Genomic DNA, 25,250 nt, shown 5'->3' on the forward strand with positions numbered 1-25,250 from the left:
AGTTGAATACTGCAGACATTTTAAACAACTATGTGGCCTACAAAATATATATTTGATTTCTAGAGACAGAAAGTATTTGAAGTACACCAAAAAAACTAATTGATTCTGGACTTTGAACAGAAAGATCTATTACAAACGAAATTATGTGACATTCTGTAGTAGATAAAAGTAAAGCATGTATGCAGTAACATATTTTATTCTAATACATTGCTGTTTACACTTAATCAACTTTTTATTTAAATCTGTGACAAAATTATCATAAGGTAATATATATATATATACCATACCGATTATCCTGAAATTGATATTGAATAAATATATTTGCTTGTTTAAAAGCTTCAGTAATGACACAAATCCTCATGTTCTGAAATGAACAGCGATTGGGTTGATACTAACGTCAATCAAAACAAAAACTGTAATACATTATTATACAAATGAGTTTTGGTGTAAAAGCATTTATCATGCATCAAGTCATGTTTAAATAATAATGTTATAAACAACCTGTTTTTATGACTTTTTCAGAGAATTACTGTAACAGTTAATAATGAAGAACAGAAACGCTTATTAATGGATTTAGATGTATCCATGAGGAGTGGTTCATGTCCGTATACAGTACAGTTTTACGGTGCTCTGTTTAGAGAGGTAAAGCCACATCAAGTTTATTTTTTAGATTGTTTTTTGATTTTCAGAAAAAATAAAAGATACGTAAAGGGGGCAAATGTTTTCATTTAATTAGTTCTCTAAAAAAAACATCATAATTGGATCACTGAAGATGAAAATAAAAATTTTGTCATGAAAATTTTAGCTCCATAATTAAGAATTTTTTCTATTTTTCCTTAATAAAAAAGATTAGGGAGCAATCATTTGTAAATTTTTTTTATTTGATTTTTCATTGTAAAGAATAATGAAATTTCTTAATTGATTACAATGCATACAAAATTAGAGCAATTCATATGTTAAATTCAATGATTAATATTGATGCAAGTTATGGAGTTAAAATATTATACAGAATTCAGATAGAAGGTAAACTTGCAGATTTCTGTAAAGCATAGGCTTTGAGTGATTGATTAGAATTTCATCATTTGATTGCATGCATTTGATGGTTATTAAAAAAAATGTGCTGATATATTACAGGGTGATGTTTGGATATGTATGGAGGTAATGGACACATCATTAGACAAATTCTATAAAAAGATTTATGAAGATGGTCAGTCTATACCAGAGACTGTTTTAGCAATTATCACTTTTTCTGTAAGTATTTTTTTGAAATAATTATTGTAAATTATTGTTGTTGTTCTTAGATTCTTTCAAGTGATTTATGACAGAAAATATTTTGCAAGAATGTTATCAAGCCAGCTAGTACTTTGATTATGTTATAATTCAAATTGGAATCTAGATCTGAATTTGAGTTCCTGAACCGATTTTTTTTTAATTTGTAATAATTGTTGAGTCTGTGACATTTTTCGCTGAATTGAGACCCAGCGATGCATCATTCCGGCATTGTAGTAAGCAACATTTAGGTTTAGTCTGTAGTTAAATTATTTTAAAACATCAATAACTTTGTCAAATCTTCATGGAATTTTATGAAACTTGGACCCTGTAGAAGCTTTTAATTTTGAAAATATTTTTTTCCATTTTTTACTGTCTTTTACTGTGGATACAGGCTAAGGTGAAAGTTTTCAAGACATCAATTACTTTGTCAAACCTTCATGGAATTTTACAAAACTTCGGCATAAAGCTTTTTAAAAATCAAAATACAGTATCCAGACAAAATTTTTCATTTTTTCTGTATTTAACTGATAAAAAGTCTTTTTTTTGCCATAAACATTTGGATACAGTCTGAAGTTAAAGTTTTTTAAACATCAATTACCTTGTTAAACCTTCATAGAATTTTATCGAACTTTGGCAGAAGACTTTTTATGATTATGATATAATGTTGGAATGTAAATTTTGAAAATATATTTTTTATTTAAGAAATAATTCATGGGGGCTTGAATATATCGTGATTTTACCACGGGTTGTCCCTTTATGCCGATATTTTACCCCTCGCTCCACGGGTTGGCCCTTTATGACAAATATTTTACCCTGAGCGATAGCGAGGGGTAAAATATCGGCATAAAGGGACAACCCGTGGTAAAATCACGATATATTCAAGCCCCCATGAATTATTTCAATTCTAATAGGACAAATACGGCAATTGTTTTGGATCGAAGCGCTCTAGATGAAGGCATTATTTGCCGTTCCCATATATAAACGCACTGTTAAATTGACGTAAAAGACTGGAGCAAACTGAATAAATGACATGCTTAAACTATTTACAATAACATATTTAGATAGGTTTGGATGAATCTAAATGATAATTGTACTTATATGTCTTATATGTATACAAAAAATGGCTTATATAACACATTTTAGCATCTTTTGTTTACATTTCCTTGTTGTGATGATTTTCGGTTTCACAAGCGTGTATTTCCCCGTAAAATGCTTATATTCTTACGTCATTGTTCTATGACGTCGGGTAGCTCATTCATAAAAAAGTATATGACGCGGGAGTACGATCAGAACAGGCCAAACAATATATTCATATTTTACCACGGGTGTGTACTCAAAGCGTTTGAAGAACGTCATGTTAGAATTTTCCATATTTTACTGATAAATTGCAATTAACATATACATACACTATTGGACTATATTTTCTAGACATCAATGCATTTGTTAAACATCCATTTAATGCATTTGGAAATGAGGTTATTCAAGATCAAGAATAGTATCTGAAGAAAAAATTTGATTTAAAATAAAATTTCCTGTATTTTACCAATAAATAAACTTAGTTTTTGGAAATCAACATTACACTTTTACACAAGACACATGACTGACAAAAGCAATTGCAGTTGAGACACAAGGTTCAGCGGAACCCTTTACAAATTTTTCCTTTAAAATTGCTGGATTTATCAGGAAACTTTTAGATTGATGAATTATTTGAAGGTTGCTTAACATGCATAAACAAAGGCTCTAGCAAGTGGTTAATCTCGTATTTACATTTTTCTAACTGAAGGTGACTCATGTAACTTTGCTTTAGATTGATCTTGAGTTCTGCCTGTCATAGAAAGGAGAAGGTAATATAAGGCCACTTTTTTGGCCGCTTTAATTTGAAAATAAAAGAGTATCATATAAATCTACCAAATAACATCCTTGTGATGTTCAAAAGACAGAAGTCTATCAGACATCAGAATCTCTATTTTTGGATTTTGTCCTGCAGATTTCATTAGGGCTACAAACTGCATATACTGCCAAAATAGCTTCATTTTGAAATCTTTTCATTATTACTTAGATATGAGCAACAGCTTTAATAGATCAAATATTTTTCTACAAGATTTATTTACACAGATGTTAATGTGTGTAAAAAAATCGTTTTGAGTAATGCTGTTGCTTATATCTATTTTGTCCAAAACATTTTTGTAGAGTGGTCATTTTAGCTCAAATATGTCTATTTTAATATAATTATGACATCAAAAGTGACCTAAATGCAATCGAAGTCTCCAGATTATATAAAGCTGTTCATTTATCAATAAAATTAACATAATTTTGAAAGGCTTGAATAACCATTTTTGCAGTTTCAGGGGCCAAATAATTGCTCTTATTATGTTCATTTATCAATAAAATTAACATGATAGAAATTAACATAATTTTGAAAGGCTTGAATAACTATTTTTGCAATTTCAGAGGACAAATAATGGCTCTGATCATACCCTTCTCTTTTATTTCTCAACACTATTACAACCACAATCTAAACCAATTGAGTTCTTACAAAAAAAAAAAACTAATTTGTGGCCTCAACCCAATGTTCAGCAGGTAATTTATGGATACATTTTTTTCTTGCAGGTTGTAAAGGCTTTACATTATTTGAAGACAGAATTAAAAGTGATGCATCGAGATGTTAAGCCATCTAATATATTAATTAACAAGGTAGCCCAAGTAAAAATCTGTGATTTTGGTATCTCTGGTCAGTTAGTAGATTCTGTTGCAAAGACTCAGGATGCTGGGTGTAAACCTTACATGGCAGTAAGTATTGATTGTATAGAACACCAATGATCAATTAGGACTATTCAATTCAAATGGTAGGGTAGGGTATAGGACTATTCAATTCAAATGGTAGGGTAGGGTATAGGACTATTCAATTCAAATGGTAGGGTAGGGTATAGGACTATTCAATTCAAATGGATGTGGTAGGGTATAGGACTATTCAATTCAAATGGTAGGGTAGGGTATAGGACTATTTAATTCAAATGGATGTGGTTGGTATAGGACTATTCAATTCAAATGGATGTGGTAGGGTATAGGATTATTCAATTCAAATGGTAGGGTAGGGTATAGGACTATTCAATTCAAATGGTAGGGTAGAAAGACACTTCTTAAATTCTCCTGTAAATAAAATACTTTGTTGAAAGGTTTGCATAGATCAAATACACCCATACCCAGAAAATAAGACTAACTTCTGACCCTCCCACATTCATTTGAATGTAATATTCTTGACCTTCAATAGAGAAAAAAGACAAGAGATGAATATTGAAGTGGAAACTGGAGAAAATTTATATATATAGAAATAAGAAGATGTGGTATGATAAACAATGAGATAACTCTCCACCAGAGACCAAATTATGTAGAAGGCTAGCAACTATTGGTCACTATAGGGCCTTCAGCAATGAGCAAAACCCAAACTGCACTTGCGAGCTATCAAAGGCTTTGAAATGACAAATATAAAACAATTCAACCGAGAAAACTAATGGCCTGATTTATATACAAAACAATAAACGAAAAACCAATATGATATACAGCAGCAAATAAGAACCACAGAATGTTTGCCTAACATTATATTAATATATTTTATTAATTTTGAATGGCAGGTAAACTTAGAATTTTTACAAAATTTGAAAGATGCATTTATCATTTATGAACAAAGAGTAAACAAATGGACCATAATATGTCTCTAACCAGTAATGATTTGATAGGTCAGATGCGATATGTGTATCATTTGTTCATAATCAAGTTTTGATATTGCTTAAGAAAGGTAATGACAAAAAAGTAGATTTTAAGAAACTATTTTTTATGAATGTTTAAACTTTGGCAGTGCTCAAATTTTCAACATTTTGATACTATGTGCAAAGGTACAAAAAATTGTACCCTTAAAAGCTGCATTACTAAGTAAAAATCAGAACTGTTAATTCCAAGCTCCTCATTGTAAATGCACATGATGGCATAAATGAATTCATTATATTTATTGCCAAATTTTTCAATCAAAATTATATGAAAATTGCAATCTTTATGGCTGTGCACAGGACTTTATATTACTTTGGTTTCAGACATGTTCTAGTCTTGACATACCTGGAATACTGGACTGGTTGCATTTTGCAAGAACTTATAGTTTATTATAAGAACTTTGAAATTAATATAGAAAAAAAATAAACATGATGTGCTGTCTTTTTTTTCAGCCTGAAAGAATTAATCCGAAAGAAGGACAAACAGGTTATGATATCAAAGCAGACGTATGGAGTCTAGGAATTACTATGGTAAGGGAGATAATTCATGGTATTTACAGTCATGCAATGGGATTATGACATGCCATGTAAAGGAAATACAACTTTTAGATAATTAAAGAACACAAAGTTTATTCCACAAATATTTAAAATCATATTTAGAGATGACAGAATATATTTGCACAAGACTGAGTTGATTGCATTAAATCCTTTTTTGTTAAGTACCTTTTAATGCTTTTGCAAAGGCATTCACAAATTAAATGAATTTCTATTGGTCAAACAAAAGTACAGAGCAAATGCAAAAATACAACAAATGAATAGGGTGTTCAAAAATAAATAAATGAATAGAAGGAGATGCTGGGTGAATGTCAATGGGACAGCAAAACAAAAAGACCTATACAGCTCAAAATAGCATTTTCAACAATTAATAGACAGGTGTCTCTACAAAAATTACCAATAGTCTAGAAAAGTAGCAAATAAATTAACAGAGTCTATAAAAGTCTGCCATCAACACCAAATTCCTTAAAATGACAACAAATACATTGTGATAGGAAAAACCTTAAATTAAAATAAAAGACAACCACTAACAAGGGTCCTGACTTTGACAGGCATGTGAACATGCAGCCTGGGTAAGATTATATTAAAAGATCTAAATAGTACATAATGTTTTTCCATCTAGTTTTCGTCCTGTATTGGATCAAACAGTATACTATAGAATTGGTATTTTCATCTACACTTAATATGCAGCAAGGATTAAGAGCAAAGACTGCAGATTGGCTCAGAATCCACATAATATTTATGGTAGGATCACCTGAGTCTGAATCTATTCTATGAATTACTTATTGCCCTGAATATTTGTATAATATTTGCAATCGTACAAAGTCAGCTCACCAGTGGTTGTCATAGTTTCTTTGTGTTAATTTTGTGCACATGGGTACTGTGGACCTATTTATTTTTGTGGATTGAGGGAAATTTGTATTTTCATGGATATTTGATTTTGTGCATTTTCCAAAGTCTGCATTCAAGCCTATAGAAAATGTATACTTCGTTGAACATTTAAATCTGTGGTTCATGTTTACCCATGAAATCCAAAAAAAATTGGTGTTTCAGGAATAATAATGAATCCACAGTATTTAGTATTGATGTCTGTTCTTGGTAATCTCAGTTGAATTTGTTCACAACTTCGTAAAGATTTGGGAAATTAATCCTTTCCCATACAGTTTCGGCCTATGGCAAATGCTTTGTGTTGATAAATGTAAATGCTTATTTGCAATGAAAGGAAATAAATTTCATTGTTTCCTTTTTTGATATTTTTCAGATTGAGTTAGCAACAGGAAGTTTTCCATACAAGAAATGGAACACACCATTTGAACAACTGAAACAAGTGGTACAAGATCCCCCTCCCAAACTGCCGTCTGAACAGTTCTCTACAGAATTTGAAGATTTTATAACTTGCTGGTAAGTGCCTTGCAAACATTGCTACTGTTGTTAGTAGCAAAAATAACATATTCTAGAATTTAACATGAAATATGCAAGACAGACAGATATTGAGAAATTCAAAAATAATAAAGAATATGTTTTTCAGGAGTAGATGTAAAGTATCTTTTATCATTTTCACCTTATTATAACCAGGATTAAAGAAATTTTAATTGATAAATATAAAAATAAGAAGATGTGGTATGTTGCCTATGAGAGAACTCTTCACCAGAGACCAAATGATATAGAAGTTAACAACTATAGGTCACCGTACAACCTTCAACAATGAACAAAACCCATACTGCATAGTCAGCTATAATAGGCCCCGATATGACAAATGTAAAACAATTCAAATTAGAAAGTTAACGGCCTGATTTATGTACAAAGCAATCAACGAAAAACAAATATAATATATATACAGCAACAAACTACAACCACTGAATAACAGGCTCATACAGAATGTGGCTGGGTTAAACATGTGTCCTGGTGCCAAACCCTCGCCATAACCTGGGACAGTGGTGTAACAGTACAACATCAGATCAAACTATAAATATCAGTTGAAAAGGGCTTAACTTATCAGATTAATTCAAAACACACAAAAAAAAACTAACAAAAACACAAAAGAAACAAGTACAGAGAGAACTCACAGTTACTGAAAGCTAGTTCATAGCCAATAACAACTAATAAAAAAATGTATCTAAGACTAAATTTTTGGCTTTACCTTGACCTGCAACTGGATGTAGTTGTACCCAAAGCATATCTAAATTATATACAGTCTGAAGATATATTCATGAGGATTTACAATGTTTTTGGAATTTCCAGACCTCTGTACTGCATGAGCCAGATAGAAGAGAGCAACCACTCCAAAATTGCCATTTTCCTCTGGTTTCAATTTCTTCAAGTTTGAATTGGGCTTAAACTGCATCATAATAAATAGTTGTTGAATGAATTTTAAATCAATATCAAACAACCAACCTGAAAGTATGGAGTGCCATTTGAGTCATAAAAGCATATTTTGACTACAGGCTGTAATATTACAACCCCTGCAATGAAAGGGTTAAATACTGATTTCTAAAGCATCATTAAGGAAGATCCATGGTCTTATCTATTTTCAACCTCTCAACAGTGTTGACTCATTAAGCTACATTATTTAATATAATAAAGAACTATCAAACATTAAAGAAAAATGCATATAGCAAATCCAGTCATAATAAATTATGAATAAATGTATTTACAACTAGTAAAATTCAAATACATGAAAAATGATATGATTTGATTTATTGTGTTTGCAGTTTACATAAAGATGTACAGCAAAGGGCCAATTATACTGAACTGTTAGAACATCCATTTGTTAAAAAGGGTGAAACCACAGACTTTGATTTAACCAAATATGTAGAAGGAGTGTTTGAAAAATATGGCGATTTAAATGAACAACCAAGTTAATGAAGACTGTCTTTAGACTTTTGTGGCGTGTGCATGAAGCTGAGCCTGGAGAAAGAGATGGATGGAAGGAAAATTTGAGAAGATATCATCCCCATTAACTGTTTTTCATTCAGTGCTTTAAAAATATCTTTTCTACATATTTTTATATATATTTTATGTATGCAATGAAAGATGAAAAGTCTTCCTTTCAAAAATGGTATTTTGGTAGTTGAATGCACTTAATTTGTTTACTTACTTCTATATAGTGAAGCATTCTTTCTGTGTTTATAAGTATATTTATTCCCTACTTTTTCAATTTAAAAAAACTGCTGAGATGACAGCTTTTATATTTAAATTACAAGTGTGTCCAAGAAACTAATCACTGGATTTCTTTCAAGTGGGTACTAAGATTGTTGCAAAATTGCTAGGCTGTTGAAGATATTTTTTTCTGGCAGAATTGCGATAAAGTTACCTGAAAATATCTGTTCACTGAGTAACCTTGTTTTCACAGCTTTCATTTTTCTAAATACAAATAAAAAATTTGCAAGAAAATTGGTGACCAGTTGTAGGGCTTTTGATGTAATGTTCTAGCTTTACAATTGGGGCATAGAATTTTCATTAACATTTGAGTTTTGTAAGACATTCTTGAAGATGAATAGAATTCAAGTTAAAACTGCCATTTAAATAAGTTAAACCTTTTTGATAAAAGTTATGTAATGCACAGTGTTTATTAATTTGCCAGTCCTTTACTCATTTTTTTCAGAAGACCCATTTTGCTATTTATAAATTTGTCAGATATAATAGCTATAATAGCTATAGAATTAATCATATTTGTTTACAATGTGACTAGAATACTTATGTGAATGAACAAAGTTAACAAATAAAAAGAAATTAAGAACATGGGTTAAAGAAAGAATTTCTTACCAGTATGCATTGATCCTAGTTAAATTTTATTTCTTTGTTTAACAACAAATTTCTGTCATTTGAAAATGTAAGGTATGATACAATAGAGTTACCTTCCCTTGCCCACATTTTTGAATTTTATTTTGTTCACCTTATTGTTAATAATATTAAGTTCAGAAGTTGTAATAACATTGTGCATAAATCTACTTCTAAACTTGCCAGGTATTATACGGATAAGATTGATATAAGGTTCACAAGTTTAAATTATTTCTAAAATATGAAAGAGAAAGTTGATCCTTTGCATGCTGTCATAGAATCTAAGTATACCTTGTCAGTTAATTGTTTTTTTTATTTTTAGATTAAGAGCCATTAACATGATATGTTACAGAAGTATTCACATTGATTGTACTGGTTTTACATACTTTTTTTTAAAACTGAGAACACTAAGGATTTGAAGAATACTGGTTTCCTCCCATTGTTACGGTTGGTGACCAGTAAATAAATATTAAGTTTCAACTGTGATAATGAAATGTGTTTGGTATGATTATTTATAATTAATATATTTAGGGAGGTAAATATTTTCTATACTGTTGTTGTTGTGTTTTAGATATTTAAGAAATCATGATAAAATTAGATTTTTGTTAGAAGACAGCAATGAACTTAAAAATACAAAATTATGAGTTAATCAATTTATAGCAATTTTTTTAAATACTTTAAGCTCTCCTGACAAAAAGGCCTTGTGAGTTATTGAAATCATTTGCTGTCAGTGGTGGTATAGATTTTATCCTTTGAAACCACTGCATCAGAATCATTGCTAAGATTTGTCTAGAATGGGGTTCCAAAAAGATTTACAGCATTTTGGAAGTTCAAAGGTTGCAAGTGACATAAGTTTGGTTACAGCTTCATTGAATGACATTCTTCAAACCAGCTGAATTAGGCAGGGTTGTGGGCTAATTATCTAAACCTGGTTCCTGAACGAATTTTATTGAATTTTTAAGGACCTAATAAAGGCAAAAGACAAATGAAGTTTATACATAATTATTGAGTGAGTACCCTCAATCACTTAATGGGAAACTCAATTTTGATAAGAATGGTCTATGTATTTCCTTTTTGGGATCCACAGAGTTTTACAGGAGATTAAGTGAAGCCAAAATAGTTTGATGGCTGTATGGGTCAAATAGGACAATTATTAAAGTACAGGCAAAGATCGCAGGCTGTATGGGTCAAATAGGACAATTATTAAAGTACAGGCAAAGATCGCAGGTGAGGGCTATTCCATTAAATTGTATGTGGGAGGGTAGGAAGGGAAGTTTAATTATTGAATGTGGGTCATGGGTCTTTATTCAGTATGTGTCTATTACCATTATGTAAAATTATCTAAAAAATGGTTCTTGGTTGTAGGGATATTTTGAAAGTCCCTTCCTACCCTCCCACATACATTTTAATGGAATAGCCCTGACCATTATAGGCTCTTTGGAGCCTCTAGTTTTCTAGTTATACTTAAATAAGTAAATATTTTAATGTTGATAAGAATAAATTTTTGTATAGATTTTGTAGATACAGTTTTTATGTAAGATTTTATATGCAAAGTGCATGAAATAGTTCCTATTTTTATTAAGACAACCTGACCTTTAAACCATCAATTAATGCAAATTAACATACAAAGCTAAAAAAAATTACTTTTAGCATTCAAGAAAAATGAACAGATTCTGTTTACACTTCATTAAGTTCTAGGTTTGGTATATTTTATATTTAGCACTTTTAACATTATTGTCATTTCACAAAGTCAAATATTTTATTTGTATTTTATTTATTCATAATTTTAAAGAGTTCCATTCATTTAAAATAATGTCATCAATTTAAAAATAAACATAATTGAAAACAATGATATATTAATTTAAAATACATGACTACTAGTTGATTCCTTGTGTGAATAGTTAAACCAAATCACATAAACAATTACACAAATATTTTACCTTTTTAAATCTCAGTGGTTTTGAAACAGGTCAACAGTTTTGAAATTCTGAAATTTGCCAAAGTAGGACTGAATGATTATATAGATATTACCCTATTATTGGCATACTCCCAGTTACTGATACATTGTATCTCTGTAGAGATTATTCATGGTATGTTATTGACATTCCTGATTGTTTCTATATTTTTAGGGCCATGTGTAGAAAGAAATCCATCTTCATTTGTTTCATGAAAAATATTCACCTGAAATCATTTCTTTAGCATAGATACACATAACAGAGTGACTGAATTGTGTTTTATTCTTTGCAGATGCTAAGGATGTGAAAACACCTTCTAACCAGTAATTGAAAACGTTTTATTATTCTCTTGTTTGGTATATACATTGTATAGAACTAAGAGTTATATATTAGTTAATATTTTTATCTTCTAATTCATTAAAATATTGACATACCAAGTATTTAAGCAGTTGGTTTAAACAATTATTTAAGATTCATAGTCATTATTGATGTCATATAGTTTGCCAAAAAAAATGTAAAATTATATTTAATATATGTTCATTTTGCATAAAACTTGGATTTCTGGAAATGTCTACATTTGACATTTCAAAGTATTGCATATGTATTTAATATCAAATATTAATTATGCTTTATTTAAATTGAATGACATGTAATGAAGTATCGTCAAATGTTAAAATTGATATGTAGTTTTAGGAAGACTTTTAGTTTTGGTCATGACAAATTTTTTTTATTTCATTTTAATTGTAATATCACTTTTAGAATTTCTTGTAAATAACCATTCATATTATTATAAGATTCCTTGTGAGTCTGAGTCAATTGTTTATTTATTGTGACCACGATAGGGTTTGATTCACTATAGACGTGAGTGAGAGTATGCCTTGAGAGAAATGTTATTGTTATGAGTGAGAGGGAGCGATGATTGTTATTTATTGTGCTCATATCTCAGGAGAAGCTTGTGATCTGGAGCATGGTTATATTTTATACTCCCATACGTTGATATATGTTGTTGATATTTGAGCAAACCATTTATTTGTATAAAAGGAATTCACTATATTAAAGAATAAATAAAAACAATGAACAGAGATGATGTTAGAGTTTATATTGTGTTGCCTATTGGTGTCAGATCACCAATTCAAAACTATATTATTAACCAAATTTTTCAATTATCACTGCTTTCTAAATACTTTACCTTAAGTTTAACTTCATAGAAACCAGGTATATTCTGAATTGTACATGTATCACCTTTCTATATGCCAATTTTCAACCAATGTTTAAAGTCTTGTAATGAAACACCACTGTTCGAAACTAAACTGCTACTAAAAATAACCCCTGGCTTTCTGGAAATCTTAAATAAGTATACTGTGAGCGCATTAATCCTCTATTTTCAATGCAAAATCATTGACAAGTAAAATTTGGTTCAAAATGGTCTACATATATTTCTCTTTCATCAAAAGTTTCATTTCTGCAAATTTGTTTGTTAGTTTAAGTAAACAATGACATCAAAAGCACTATTTTTTTGTCCAGGAAGGGCTACTTTTACATATGTTCTAAATTGAAGTGGGTGAATTGGTGGTCTGACACCTATTGTAATCTCCATACAATATGGAGCCAGGAATATCATGGGATATTATAATTCCTATTATCCTTTTTGTCTAACCAGTGACAAAAGAATGCAAGATGTGATAGGTTTACTCATTTCGATTGGCAGCAGCATAAACTATATGTAGAAAACTTTATATTTTAGAAAATAGAAGTTCCGGATACTTCAAATCTTGCATACAGATGCCAGATCTTTGCCTCCAGCTTATGGCCATTGTTTTCGATCTCATTTTTATGGTTCATCAGCTGCTTCAAAAACTAGTTTTTGTCATGTGATTTTCTTGCTTATAATAAGTAATAGGACAACTGTATTTGGTATATAAGATCCTTGCAAGGTGTGCATGTCTTTCAGACAAGGCTCACATGACCTCAACCTCCCTTCATGGATCAGTGATCAATGTCAAGTTTAGATACTATAGGTCAATTGTATGGAATGATTGTAAGGTTTTAATATCCAACCTCATTGGCATGGTTCATTGGTCAAGGTTAATTTATTGTAAAACTTTTATGTCAAAGACTTTCAACATAAATTTAATCATGATAAATACATTTCAGCATGTGCAATCTTGTATAACTATCTGGGTTTGGGGTTTTAGAAAACTGCCACCAATATTAGTGTAAGACAGCATGATTTCATTAGGATAAGTACCAGTAATTTGAGGTATCTTGCAGTAACTATGAGCATTTTTTTATACAGCTTCTGTTTATTCTTGTCTTGTCTTGCTTGCACTTGTCTTTCTGTTATGCCCCCACCTAAGCGGAGGGGGCATTAAGTTTTACCCTTGTCCGTCTGTCCGTACGTATGTACGTCTGTACGTCCCAAAATTGGTTTCCGTTCTCTAACTTAAGTTTGCCTCAACCAAATGTTATGAAACTTATACACAATGCTTATTACCACAATACATAGATCAAGTTTGAATTTGGTGGCAGAGTTATGTCCCTTTATAATGTTGTATGCAAGCGGGGGCATCATCTGTGTCCATGGGAACACATTCTCAATTTTTTTTTTTTTAAAGGGGAGGGTATCATCCCTTTAACAAGAGTGTACCTGCTGACATGTCTCGCCTGCTTTACTATTCATGATTTATTTTTTGTTGATGGTCCTAAAGATAAAGTTTTACCACAAGAATCACATAAATTTAACATTATCCATGAAAATGAGGTCAAGGTCAGATAAACCAAGTCAGACAGACATGTACACATTTCAATCATTACATACACCAAATATAGTTGACATATTGCTTAAAGTGTACAAGAAACAGACGAAACCATGAAAACTTAATATTGACAATTAAACCTTAAAATAAGGTCAAGGTTAGATGAATCCTGCCAGACAGACATGTACACCTTACAATCATATACCAAATAGAGTTGACCTATTGCTTAAAGTATCTTAAAAAATCATGGGAACCCTGTGTCTTGCCTGCAATTGCTGCTGTCAGTGTAAAAGTGTAATGTTGACTTAAAAGTGAGTCCATTTAGGAAAATACAGAATATAAAATAAATTCAAACTTTTTCTTAAGATGCTATTTCTTGGTCTTGAAGATATGCTTCTGTCCAAGTTTCATAACAATCCATGAAGGTTTTCAAATGTATCATGTCAAAAAAATTTAATCCCAGACAGTCTGTAAATGTTAACTGTAAAAAACATCTATCTATCAGAAAAATACTGAAAATGAGAAAAATATATTTTCAAAAGTTTGCTTCAGACATTATCTCTTAATCATAAAAAAGCTTATGCCAAAGTTTCATAAAATTCTTAGGTTTGACAAAGTAACTGATGTGTAACAAACTTTAACCCCAGCCTGTAACTACTTGTTAACTGTAAAAAACACCAAGTCCATTTATCAGTTAAAAACGGAAATATGAAAATAAATGTTTTCAAAATTTCACTCTGGATAATGTATTTTGGTCATTATCAAGTTTCTGTCCAAAATTCATAAAATTCCATGAAGGTTTGACAAAGTTATTGTTGACTGAAAAACTTTAACCTCAGACTGAACCTGAATGTTAATCTGTAAAAAAAAACTAAATCCATTTATCAGTAAAATATGGAAAAATGAAAATAAATATTTTCAAAATTTTGCTCTGGATACTATATTTTGGTCATAAACAAGCTTCTGACTAAATTTCATAAAATTCCATGAAGGTTGGACAAAGTTATTGGTGTCTAAAAAAAATTTAACCACAGACTGAACCTAAATGTTGACGCCACCAACGGCATTTAGTCCTAGCAAGGAACCCATATACCAAACACAGTTATCTTATTACTCATAATAAGTGGGATATTCACATAACTAAAAAACTAAACTTTTTTTTCAGGCATTCATTGAACCATGAAATTGACGTCAAGGACAATGGACATATGACAGACGAAAAACTACGTAACATAAGGCATCTGTATACAAAGTATGAAGCCTCAAGGTCTACCACTCTCTGAAATATAAAGCTTACTACAAATAGTTATTGCTGCTGACGCTTGATTGTAATCCCTATGTCTCGCTTTCTGCTACTTTTGTTGCAGGCTTAAAAACTAATTTAAATGCCATATGTTCATGTGTCTGTCCTAAGTTAGGAATCCCATCAGTAGTCATCTCTCTGTCATCTGAATCCTTTTTAAACGGTTATTGATTTGGGGATGTACGGCAGTCGGGCGAGCGGCTGCCAAACAGTGTCTGTTCATTAACATGAAAACCCTTTGACGAAATTTTTTCAAATTTAGATATGTTGTTCCCTGTGATTAAATGAAGGTCAAGTTCAATTTTCACGATTTAAGCTTTTCTCCTTGTTGAGTTGTAGAACTTTCCCAAGAATTAAATATTTGAATTGCAGCACCCCCTGCTTACAATTAATTTTCCAGTGGCTACGGCAATGCTTTTTAATATCCAAATCAACCTCTCTATTACTACTTTAAGAAGATGTGGTATGATTGCTGATGAGATAACTACAGTATCCATCGGAGTAAAAATGATGTTGATTTAAGCAACTATAGGTCATTGTATGGCCTACAAAAATTAGCAAATACCATACTGTATGGTCAGCTATTAAACACCATGACATGACAAAATGTGAAACAGATCAGACGAAAAAAACAAACAGTAAAGCAAGTATGGCAGACAGCAACCTACGACAACTCTGAATTACAGACTCCTGAATTGGGACAGGCACATATAGAATGTGGCAGGATTAAACATATTTGGGAAAGTATTGTAACAGCACAACTGATTTTTTATATAAAACAAATAATATGCCAGTACAGCTATTGTGGGTTCATTTTTTATGCCAATTTTATGCAAATTGTAAACTGTGGATTCATTTATTTTCATGGGTACCAATTTTTGTGGATGGACACACATTCATTTGAATGTAATATTCTTGACCTTCAATAGAGAAAAAAGACAAGAGATGAATATTGAAGTGGAAACTGGAGAAAATTTATATATATAGAAATAAGAAGATGTGGTATGATAAACAATGAGATAACTCTCCACCAGAGACCAAATTATGTAGAAGGCTAGCAACTATTGGTCACTGTAGGGCCTTCAGCAATGAGCAAAACCAAAACTGCACTTGCGAGCTATCAAAGGCTTTGAAATGACAAATATAAAACAATTCAACCGAGAAAACTAATGGCCTGATTTATATACAAAACAATAAACGAAAAACCAATATGATATACAGCAGCAAATAAGAACCACAGAATGTTTGCCTAACATTATATTAATATATTTTATTAATTTTGAATGGCAGGTAAACTTAGAATTTTTACAAAATTTGAAAGATGCATTTATCATTTATGAACAAAGAGTAAACAAATGGACCATAATATGTCTCTAACCAGTAATGATTTGATAGGTCAGATGCGATATGTGTATCATTTGTTCATAATCAAGTTTTGATATTGCTTAAGAAAGGTAATTACAAAAACGTAGATTTTAAGAAACTATTTTTTATGAATGTTTAAACTTTGGCAGTGCTCAAATTTTCAACATTTTGATACTATGTGCAAAGGTACAAAAATTTGTACCCTTAAAAGCTGCATTACTAAGTAAAAATCAGAACTGTTAATTCCAAGCTCCTCATTGTAAATGCACATGATGGCATAAATGAATTCATTATATTTATTGCCAAATTTTTCAATCAAAATTATATGAAAATTGCAATCTTTATGGCTGTGCACAGGACTTTATATTACTTTGGTTTCAGACATGTTCTAGTCTTGACATACCTGGAATACTGGACTGGTTGCATTTTGCAAGAACTTATAGTTTATTATAAGAACTTTGAAATTAATATAGAAAAAAAATAAACATGATGTGCTGTCTTTTTTTTTTCAGCCTGAAAGAATTAATCCGAAAGAAGGACAAACAGGTTATGATATCAAAGCAGACGTATGGAGTCTAGGAATTACTATGGTAAGGGAGATAATTCATGGTATTTTACAGTCATGCAATAGGATTATGACATGCCATGTAAAGGAAATACAACTTTTAGATAATTAAAGAACACAAAGTTTATTCCACAAATATTTAAAATCATATTTAGAGATGACAGAATATATTTGCACAAGACTGAGTTGATTGCATTAAATCCTTTTTTGTTAAGTACCTTTTAATGCTTTTGCAAAGGAATTCACAAATTAAATGAATTTCTATTGGTCAAACAAAAGTACAGAGCAAATGCAAAAATACAACAAATGACTAGGGTGTTCAAAAATAAATAAATGAATAGAAGGAGATGCTGGGTGAATGTCAATGGGACAGCAAAACAAAAAGACCTATACAGCTCAAAATAGCATTTTCAACAATTAATAGACAGGTGTCTCTACAAAAATTGCCAATAGTCTAGAAAAGTAGCAAATAAATTAACAGAGTCTATAAAAGTCTGCCATCAACACCAAATTCCTTAAAATGACAACAAATACATTGTGATAGGAAAAACCTTAAATTAAAATAAAAGACAACCACTAACAAGGGTCCTGACTTTGACAGGCATGTGAACATGCAGCCTGGGTAAGATTATATTAAAAGATCTAAATAGTTGTACATAATGTTTTTCCATCTAGTTTTCGTCCTGTATTGGATCAAACAGTATACTATAGAATTGGTATTTTCATCTACACTTAATATGCAGCAAGGATTAAGAGCAAAGACTGCAGATTGGCTCAGAATCCACATAATATTTATGGTAGGAACCCCTTGAGTCTGAATCTATTCTATGAATTACTTATTGCCCTGAATATTTGTATAATATTTGCAATCGTACAAAGTCAGCTCACCAGTGGTTGTCATTGTTTCTTTGTGTTAATTTTGTGCACATGGGTACTGTGGACCAATTTATTTTTGTGGATTGAGGGAAATTTGTATTTTCATGGATATTTGATTTTGTGCTTTTCCCAAAGTCTGCATACAAGCCTATAGAAAATGTATACTTCGTTGAACATTTGAATCTGTGGTTCATGTTTACCCATGAAATCCAAAAAAAATTGGTGTCCCAGGAATAATAATGAATCCACAGTATTTAGTATTGATGTCTGTTCTTGGTAATCTCAGTTGAATTTGTTCACAACTTCGTAAAGATTTGGGCAATTAATCCTTTCCCATACAGTTTCGGCCTATGGCAAATGCTTTGTGTTGATATATGTAAGTGCTTATTTGCAATGAAAGGAAATAAATTTCATTGTTTCCTTTTTTGATATTTTTCAGATTGAGTTAGCAACAGGAAGTTTTCCATACAAGAAATGGAACACACCATTTGAACAACTGAAACAAGTGGTACAAGATCCCCCTCCCAAACTGCCGTCTGAACAGTTCTCTACAGAATTTGAAGATTTTATAACTTGCTGGTAAGTGCCTTGCAAACATTGCTACTGTTGTTAGTAGCAAAAATAACATATGCTAGAATTTAACATGAAATATGCAAAACAGACAGATATTGAGAAATTCAAAAATAATGCAACAGTCCGGTAAATAAAGAATATGTTTTTCAGGAGTAGATGTAAAGTATCTTTTATCATTTTCACCATATTATAACCAGGATTAAAGAAATTTTAATTGATAAATATAAAAATAAGAAGATGTGGTATGTTGCCTATGAGACAACTCTTCACCAGAGACCAAATGACATAGAAGTTAACAACTATAGGTCACCGTACAACCTTCAACAATGAACAAAACCCATACTGCATAGTCAGCTATAATAGGCCCCGATATGACAAATGTAAAACAATTCAAATTAGAAAGTTAACGGCCTGATTTATGTACAAAGCAATCAACGAAAAACAAATATAATATATATACAGCAACAAACTACAACCACTGAATAACAGGCTCATACAGAATGTGGCTGGGTTAAACATGTGTCCTGTGCCAAACCCTCGCCATAACCTGGGACAGTGGTGTAACAGTACAACATCAGATCAAACTATAAAAATCAGTTGAAAAGGGCTTAACTTATCAGATTAGTTCAAAACACACAAAAAAAACTAACAAAAACACAAAAGAAACAAGTACAGAGAGAACTCACAGTTACTGAAAGCTAGTTCATAGCCAATAAGAACTAATAAAAAAATGTATCTAAGACTAAATTTATGGCTTTACCTTGACCTGCAACTGGATGTAGTTGTACCCAAAGCATATCTAAATTATATACAGTCTGAAGATATATTCATGAGGTTTTACATTGTTTTTGGAATTTCGTTTCAATTTCTTCAAGTTTGAATTGGGCTTAAACTGCATCATAATAAATAGTTGTTGAATGAATTTTAAAACAATATCAAACAACCAACCTGAAAGTATGGAGTGCCATTTGAGTCATAAAAGCATATTTTGACTACAGGCTGTAATATTACAACCCCTGCAATGAAAGGGTTAAATACTGATTTCTAAAGCATCATTAAGGAAGATCCATGGTCTTATCTATTTTCAACCTCTCAATAGTGTTGACTCATTAAGCTACATTATTTAATATAATAAAGAACTATCAAACATTAAAGAAAAATGCATATAGCAAATCCAGTCATAATAAATTATGAATAAATGTATTTACAACTAGTAAAATTCAAATACATGAAAAATGATATGATTTGATTTATTGTGTTTGCAGTTTACATAAAGATGTACAGCAAAGGGCCAATTATACTGAACTGTTAGAACATCCATTTGTTAAAAAGGGTGAAACCACAGACTTTGACTTAACCAAATATGTAGAAGGAGTGTTTGAAAAATATGGCGATTTAAATGAACAACCAAGTTAATGAAGACTGTCTTTAGAATTTTGTGGCGTGTGCATGAAGCTGAGCCTGGAGAAAGAGATGGATGGAAGGAAAATTTGAGAAGATATCATCCCCATTAACTGTTTTTCATTCAGTGCTTTAAAAATATCTTTTCTACATATTTTTATATATATTTTATGTATGCAATGAAAGATGAAAAGTCTTCCTTTCAAAAATGGTATTTTGGTAGTTGAATGCACTTAATTTGTTTACTTACTTCTATATAGTGAAGCATTCTTTCTGTGTTTATAAGTATATTTATTCCCTACTTTTTCAATTTAAAAAAACTGCTGAGATGACAGCTTTTATTTTTAAATTACAAGTGTGGCCAAGAAACTAATCACTGGATTTCTTTCAAGTGGGTACTAAGATTGTTGCAAAATTGCTAGGCTGTTGAAGATATTTTTTTCTGGCAGAATTGCGATAAAGTTACCTGAAAATATCTGTTCACTGAGTAACCTTGTTTTCACAGCTTTCATTTTTCTAAATACAAATAAAAAATTTGCAAGAAAATTGGTGACCAGTTGTAGGGCTTTTGATGTAATGTTCTAGCTTTACAATTGGGGCATAGAATTTTCATTAACATTTGAGTTTTGTAAGACATTCTTGAAGATGAATAGAATTCAAGTTAAAACTGCCATTTAAATAAGTTAAACCTTTTTGATAAAAGTTATGTAATGCACAGTGTTTATTAATTTGCCAGTCCTTTACTCATTTTTTTCAGAAGACCCATTTTGCTATTTATAAATTTGTCAGATATAATAGCTATAATAGCTATAGAATTAATCATATTTGTTTACAATGTGACTAGAATACTTATGTGAATGAACAAAGTTAACAAATAAAAAGAAATTAAGAACATGGGTTAAAGAAAGAATTTCTTACCAGTATGCATTGATCCTAGTTAAATTTTATTTCTTTGTTTAACAACAAATTTCTGTCATTTGAAAATGTAAAGTATGATACAATAGAGTTACCTTCCCTTGCCCACATTTTTGAATTTTATTTTGTTCACCTTATTGTTAATAATATTAAGTTCAGAAGTTGTAATAACATTGTGCATAAATCTACTTCTAAACTTGCCAGGTATTATACGGATAAGATTGATATAAGGTTCACAAGTTTAAATTATTTCTAAAATATGAAAGAGAAAGTTGATCCTTTGCATGCTGTCATAGAATCTAAGTATACCTTGTCAGTTAATTGTTTTTTTTATTTTTAGATTAAGAGCCATTAACATGATATGTTACAGAAGTATTCACATTGATTGTACTGGTTTTACATACTTTTTTTTAAAACTGAGAACACTAAGGATTTGAAGAATACTGGTTTCCTCCCATTGTTACGGTTGGTGACCAGTAAATAAATATTAAGTTTCAACTGTGATAATGAAATGTGTTTGGTATGATTATTTATAATTAATATATTTAGGGAGGTAAATATTTTCTATACTGTTGTTGTTGTGTTTTAGATATTTAAGAAATCATGATAAAATTAGATTTTTGTTGGAAGACAGCAATGAACTTAAAAATACAAAATTATGAGTTAACCAATTTATAGCAATTTTTTTAAATACTTTAAGCTCTCCTGACAAAAGGTCTTGTGAGTTATTGAAATCATTTGCTGTCAGTGGTGGTATAGATTTTATCCTTTGAAACCACTGCATCAGAATCATTGCTAAGATTTGTCTAGAATGGGGTTCCAAAAAGATTTACAGCATTTTGGAAGTTCAAAGGTTGCAAGTGACATAAGTTTGGTTACAGCTTCATTGAATGACATTCTTCAAACCAGCTGAATTAGGCAGGGTTGTGGGCTAATTATCTAAACCTGCTTCCTGAACGAATTTTATTGAATTTTTAAGGACCTAATAAAGGCAAAAGACAAATGAAGTTTATACATAATTATTGAGATAGTACCCTCAATCACTTAATGGGAAACTCAATTTTGATAAGAATGGTCTATGTATTTCCTTTTTGGGATCCACAGAGTTTTACAGGAGATTAAGTGAAGCCAAAATAGTTTGATGGCTGTATGGGTCAAATAGGACAATTATTAAAGTACAGGCAAAGATCGCAGGTGAGGGCTATTCCATTAAATTGTATGTGGGAGGGTAGGAAGGGAAGTTTAATTATTGAATGTGGGTCATGGGTCTTTATTCAGTATGCGTCTATTACCATTATGTAAAATTATCTAAAAAATGGTTCTTGGTTGTAGGGATATTTTGAAAGTCCCTTCCTATCCTCCCACATACATTTTAATGGAATAGCCCTGACCATTATAGGCTCTTTGGAGCCTCTAGTTTTCTAGTTATACTTAAATAAGTAAATATTTTAATGTTGATAAGAATAAATTTTTGTATAGATTTTGTAGATACAGTTTTTATGTAAGATTTTATATGCAAAGTGCATGAAATAGTTCCTATTTTTATTAAGACAACCTGACCTTTAAACCATCAATTAATGCAAATTAACATACAAAGCTAAAAAAAAATACTTTTAGCATTCAAGAAAAATGAACAGATTCTGTTTACACTTCATTAAGTTCTAGGTTTGGTATATTTTATATTTAGCACTTTTAACATTATTGTCATTTCACAAATTCAAATATTTTATTTGTATTTTATTTATTCATAATTTTAAAGAGTTCCATCCATTTAAAATAATGTCATCAATTTAAAATAGACATAATTGAAAACAATGATATATTAATTTAAAATACATGACTACTAGTTGATTCCTTGTGTGAATAGTTAAACCAAATCACATAAACAATTACACAAATATTCTACCTTTTTAAATCTCAGTGGTTTTGAAACAGGTCAACAGTTTTGAAATTCTGAAATTTGCCAAAGTAGGACTGAATGATTATATAGATATTACCCTATTATTAGAAACAGTTCCATTGGCATACTCCCAGTTACTGATACATTGTATCTCTGTAGAGATTATTCATGGTATGTTATTGACATTCCTGATTGTTTCTATATTTTTAGGGCCATGTGTAGAAAGAAATCCATCTTCATTTGTTTCATGAAAAATATTCACCTGAAATCATTTCTTTAGCATAGATACACATAACAGAGTGACTGAATTGTGTTTCATTCTTTGCAGATGCTAAGGATGTGAAAACACCTTCTAACCAGTAATTGAAAACGTTTTATTATTCTCTTGTTTGGTATATACATTGTATAGAACTAAGAATTATATATTAGTTAATATTTTTATCTTCTAATTCATTAAAATATTGACATACCAAGTATTTAAGCAGTTGGTTTAAACAATTATTTAAGATTCATAGTCATTATTGATGTCATATAGTTTGCCAAAAAAAATGTAAAATTATATTTAATATATGTTCATTTTGCATAAAACTTGGATTTCTGGAAATGTCTACATTTGACATTTCAAAGTATTGCATATTTATTTAATATCAAATATTAATTATGCTTTATTTAAATTGAATGACATGTAATGAAGTATCGTCAAATGTTAAAATTGATATGTAGTTTTAGAAAGACTTTTAGTTTTGGTCATGACAAATTTTTTTTATTTCATTTTAATTGTAATATCACTTTTAGAATTTCTTGTAAATAACCATTCATATTATTATAAGATTCCTTGTGAGTCTGAGTCAATTGTTTATTTATTGTGACCACGATAGGGTTTGATTCACTATAGACGTGAGTGAGAGTATGCCTTGAGAGAAATGTTATTGTTATGAGTGAGAGGGAGCGATGATTGTTATTTATTGTGCTCATATCTCAGGAGAAGCTTGTGATCTGGAGCATGGTTATATTTTATACTCCCATACGTTGATATATGTTGTTGATATTTGAGCAAACCATTTATTTGTATAAAAGGAATTCACTATATTAAAGAATAAATAAAAACAATGAACAGAGATGATGTTAGAGTTTATATTGTGTTGCCTATTGGTGTCAGATCACCATTTCAAAACTATATTATCAACCAAATTTTTCAATTATCACTGCTTTCTAAATACTTTACCTTAAGTTTAACTTCATAGAAACCAGGTATATTCTGAATTGTACATGTATCACCTTTCTATATGCCAATTTTCAACCAATGTTTAAAGTCTTGTAATGAAACACCACTGTTCGAAACTAAACTGCTACTAAAAATAACCCCTGGCTTTCTGGAAATCTTAAATAAGTATACTGTGAGCACATTAATCCTCTATTTTCAATGCAAAATCATTGACAAGTAAAATTTGGTTCAAAATGGTCTACATATATTTCTCTTTCATCAAAAGTTTCATTTCTGCAAATTTGTTTGTTAGTTTAAGTAAACAATGACATCAAGAGCACTATTTTTTGTCCGGGAAGGGCTACTTTTACATATGTTCTAAATTGAAGTGGGTGAATTGGTGGTCTGACACCTATTGTAATCTCCATACAATATGGAGCCAGGAATATCATGGGATATTATAATTCCTATTATCCTTTTCGTCTAACCAGTGACAAAAGAATGCAAAATGTGATAGGTTTACTCATTTCGATTGGCAGCAGCATAAACTATATGTAGAAAACTTTATATTTTAGAAAATAGAAGTTCCGGATACTTCAAATCTTGCATACAGATGCCAGATCTTTGCCTCCAGCTTATGGCCATTGTTTTCGATCTCATTTTTATGGTTCATCAGCTGCTTCAAAAACTAGTTTTTGTCATGTGATTTTCTTGCTTATAATAAGTAATAGGACAACTGTATTTGGTATATAAGATCCTTGCAAGGTGTGCATGTCTTTCAGACAAGGTTCACATGACCTCAACCTCCCTTCATGGATCAGTGATCAATGTCAAGTTTAGATACTATAGGTCAATTGTATGGAATGATTGTAAGGTTTTAATATCCAACCTCATTGGCATGGTTCATTGGTCAAGGTTAATTTATTGTAAAACTTTTATGTCAAAGACTTTCAACATAAAATTTAATCATGATAAATACATTTCAGCGTGTGCAATCTTGTATAACTTTCTGGGTTTGGGGTTTTAGAAAACTGCCACCAATATTAGTGTAAGACAGCATGATTTC

At 30.6% G+C, this 25,250-nt stretch overlaps 1 protein-coding gene across 5 annotated transcripts in view; it reads left to right on the forward strand.

The window, feature by feature from the left end:
* The window catches only part of LOC127709137 (dual specificity mitogen-activated protein kinase kinase 6-like), a 48,674-nt gene extending 24,576 nt beyond the window's left edge, over positions 1–24,098 (forward strand). For 2 of the 5 annotated variants that reach the window (XM_052214504.1, XM_052214500.1), the window contains exons 4-9: positions 523–642; positions 1,135–1,251; positions 3,883–4,062; positions 5,490–5,567; positions 6,853–6,992; positions 8,303–11,013. In XM_052214504.1, the coding sequence (XP_052070464.1) occupies positions 523–642; positions 1,135–1,251; positions 3,883–4,062; positions 5,490–5,567; positions 6,853–6,992; positions 8,303–8,453 (786 nt within the window). In that variant the 3' untranslated portion in view covers positions 8,454–11,013. Of the gene's footprint in view, positions 1–522; positions 643–1,134; positions 1,252–3,882; positions 4,063–5,489; positions 5,568–6,852; positions 6,993–8,302; positions 11,014–17,262; positions 17,341–18,630; positions 18,771–20,029 lie in introns of those variants that run through there. The other 3 variants (XM_052214502.1, XM_052214501.1, XM_052214503.1) reach the window with 3 other exon arrangements.
* The last annotated feature ends 1,152 nt before the right edge of the window (positions 24,099–25,250 follow it).

The sequence above is a fragment of the Mytilus californianus genome, unplaced genomic scaffold, assembly GCF_021869535.1.
Source record: "Mytilus californianus isolate M0D057914Y unplaced genomic scaffold, xbMytCali1.0.p SCAF_7, whole genome shotgun sequence".
Classification (NCBI taxonomy): Eukaryota; Metazoa; Mollusca; class Bivalvia; order Mytilida; family Mytilidae; genus Mytilus; species Mytilus californianus.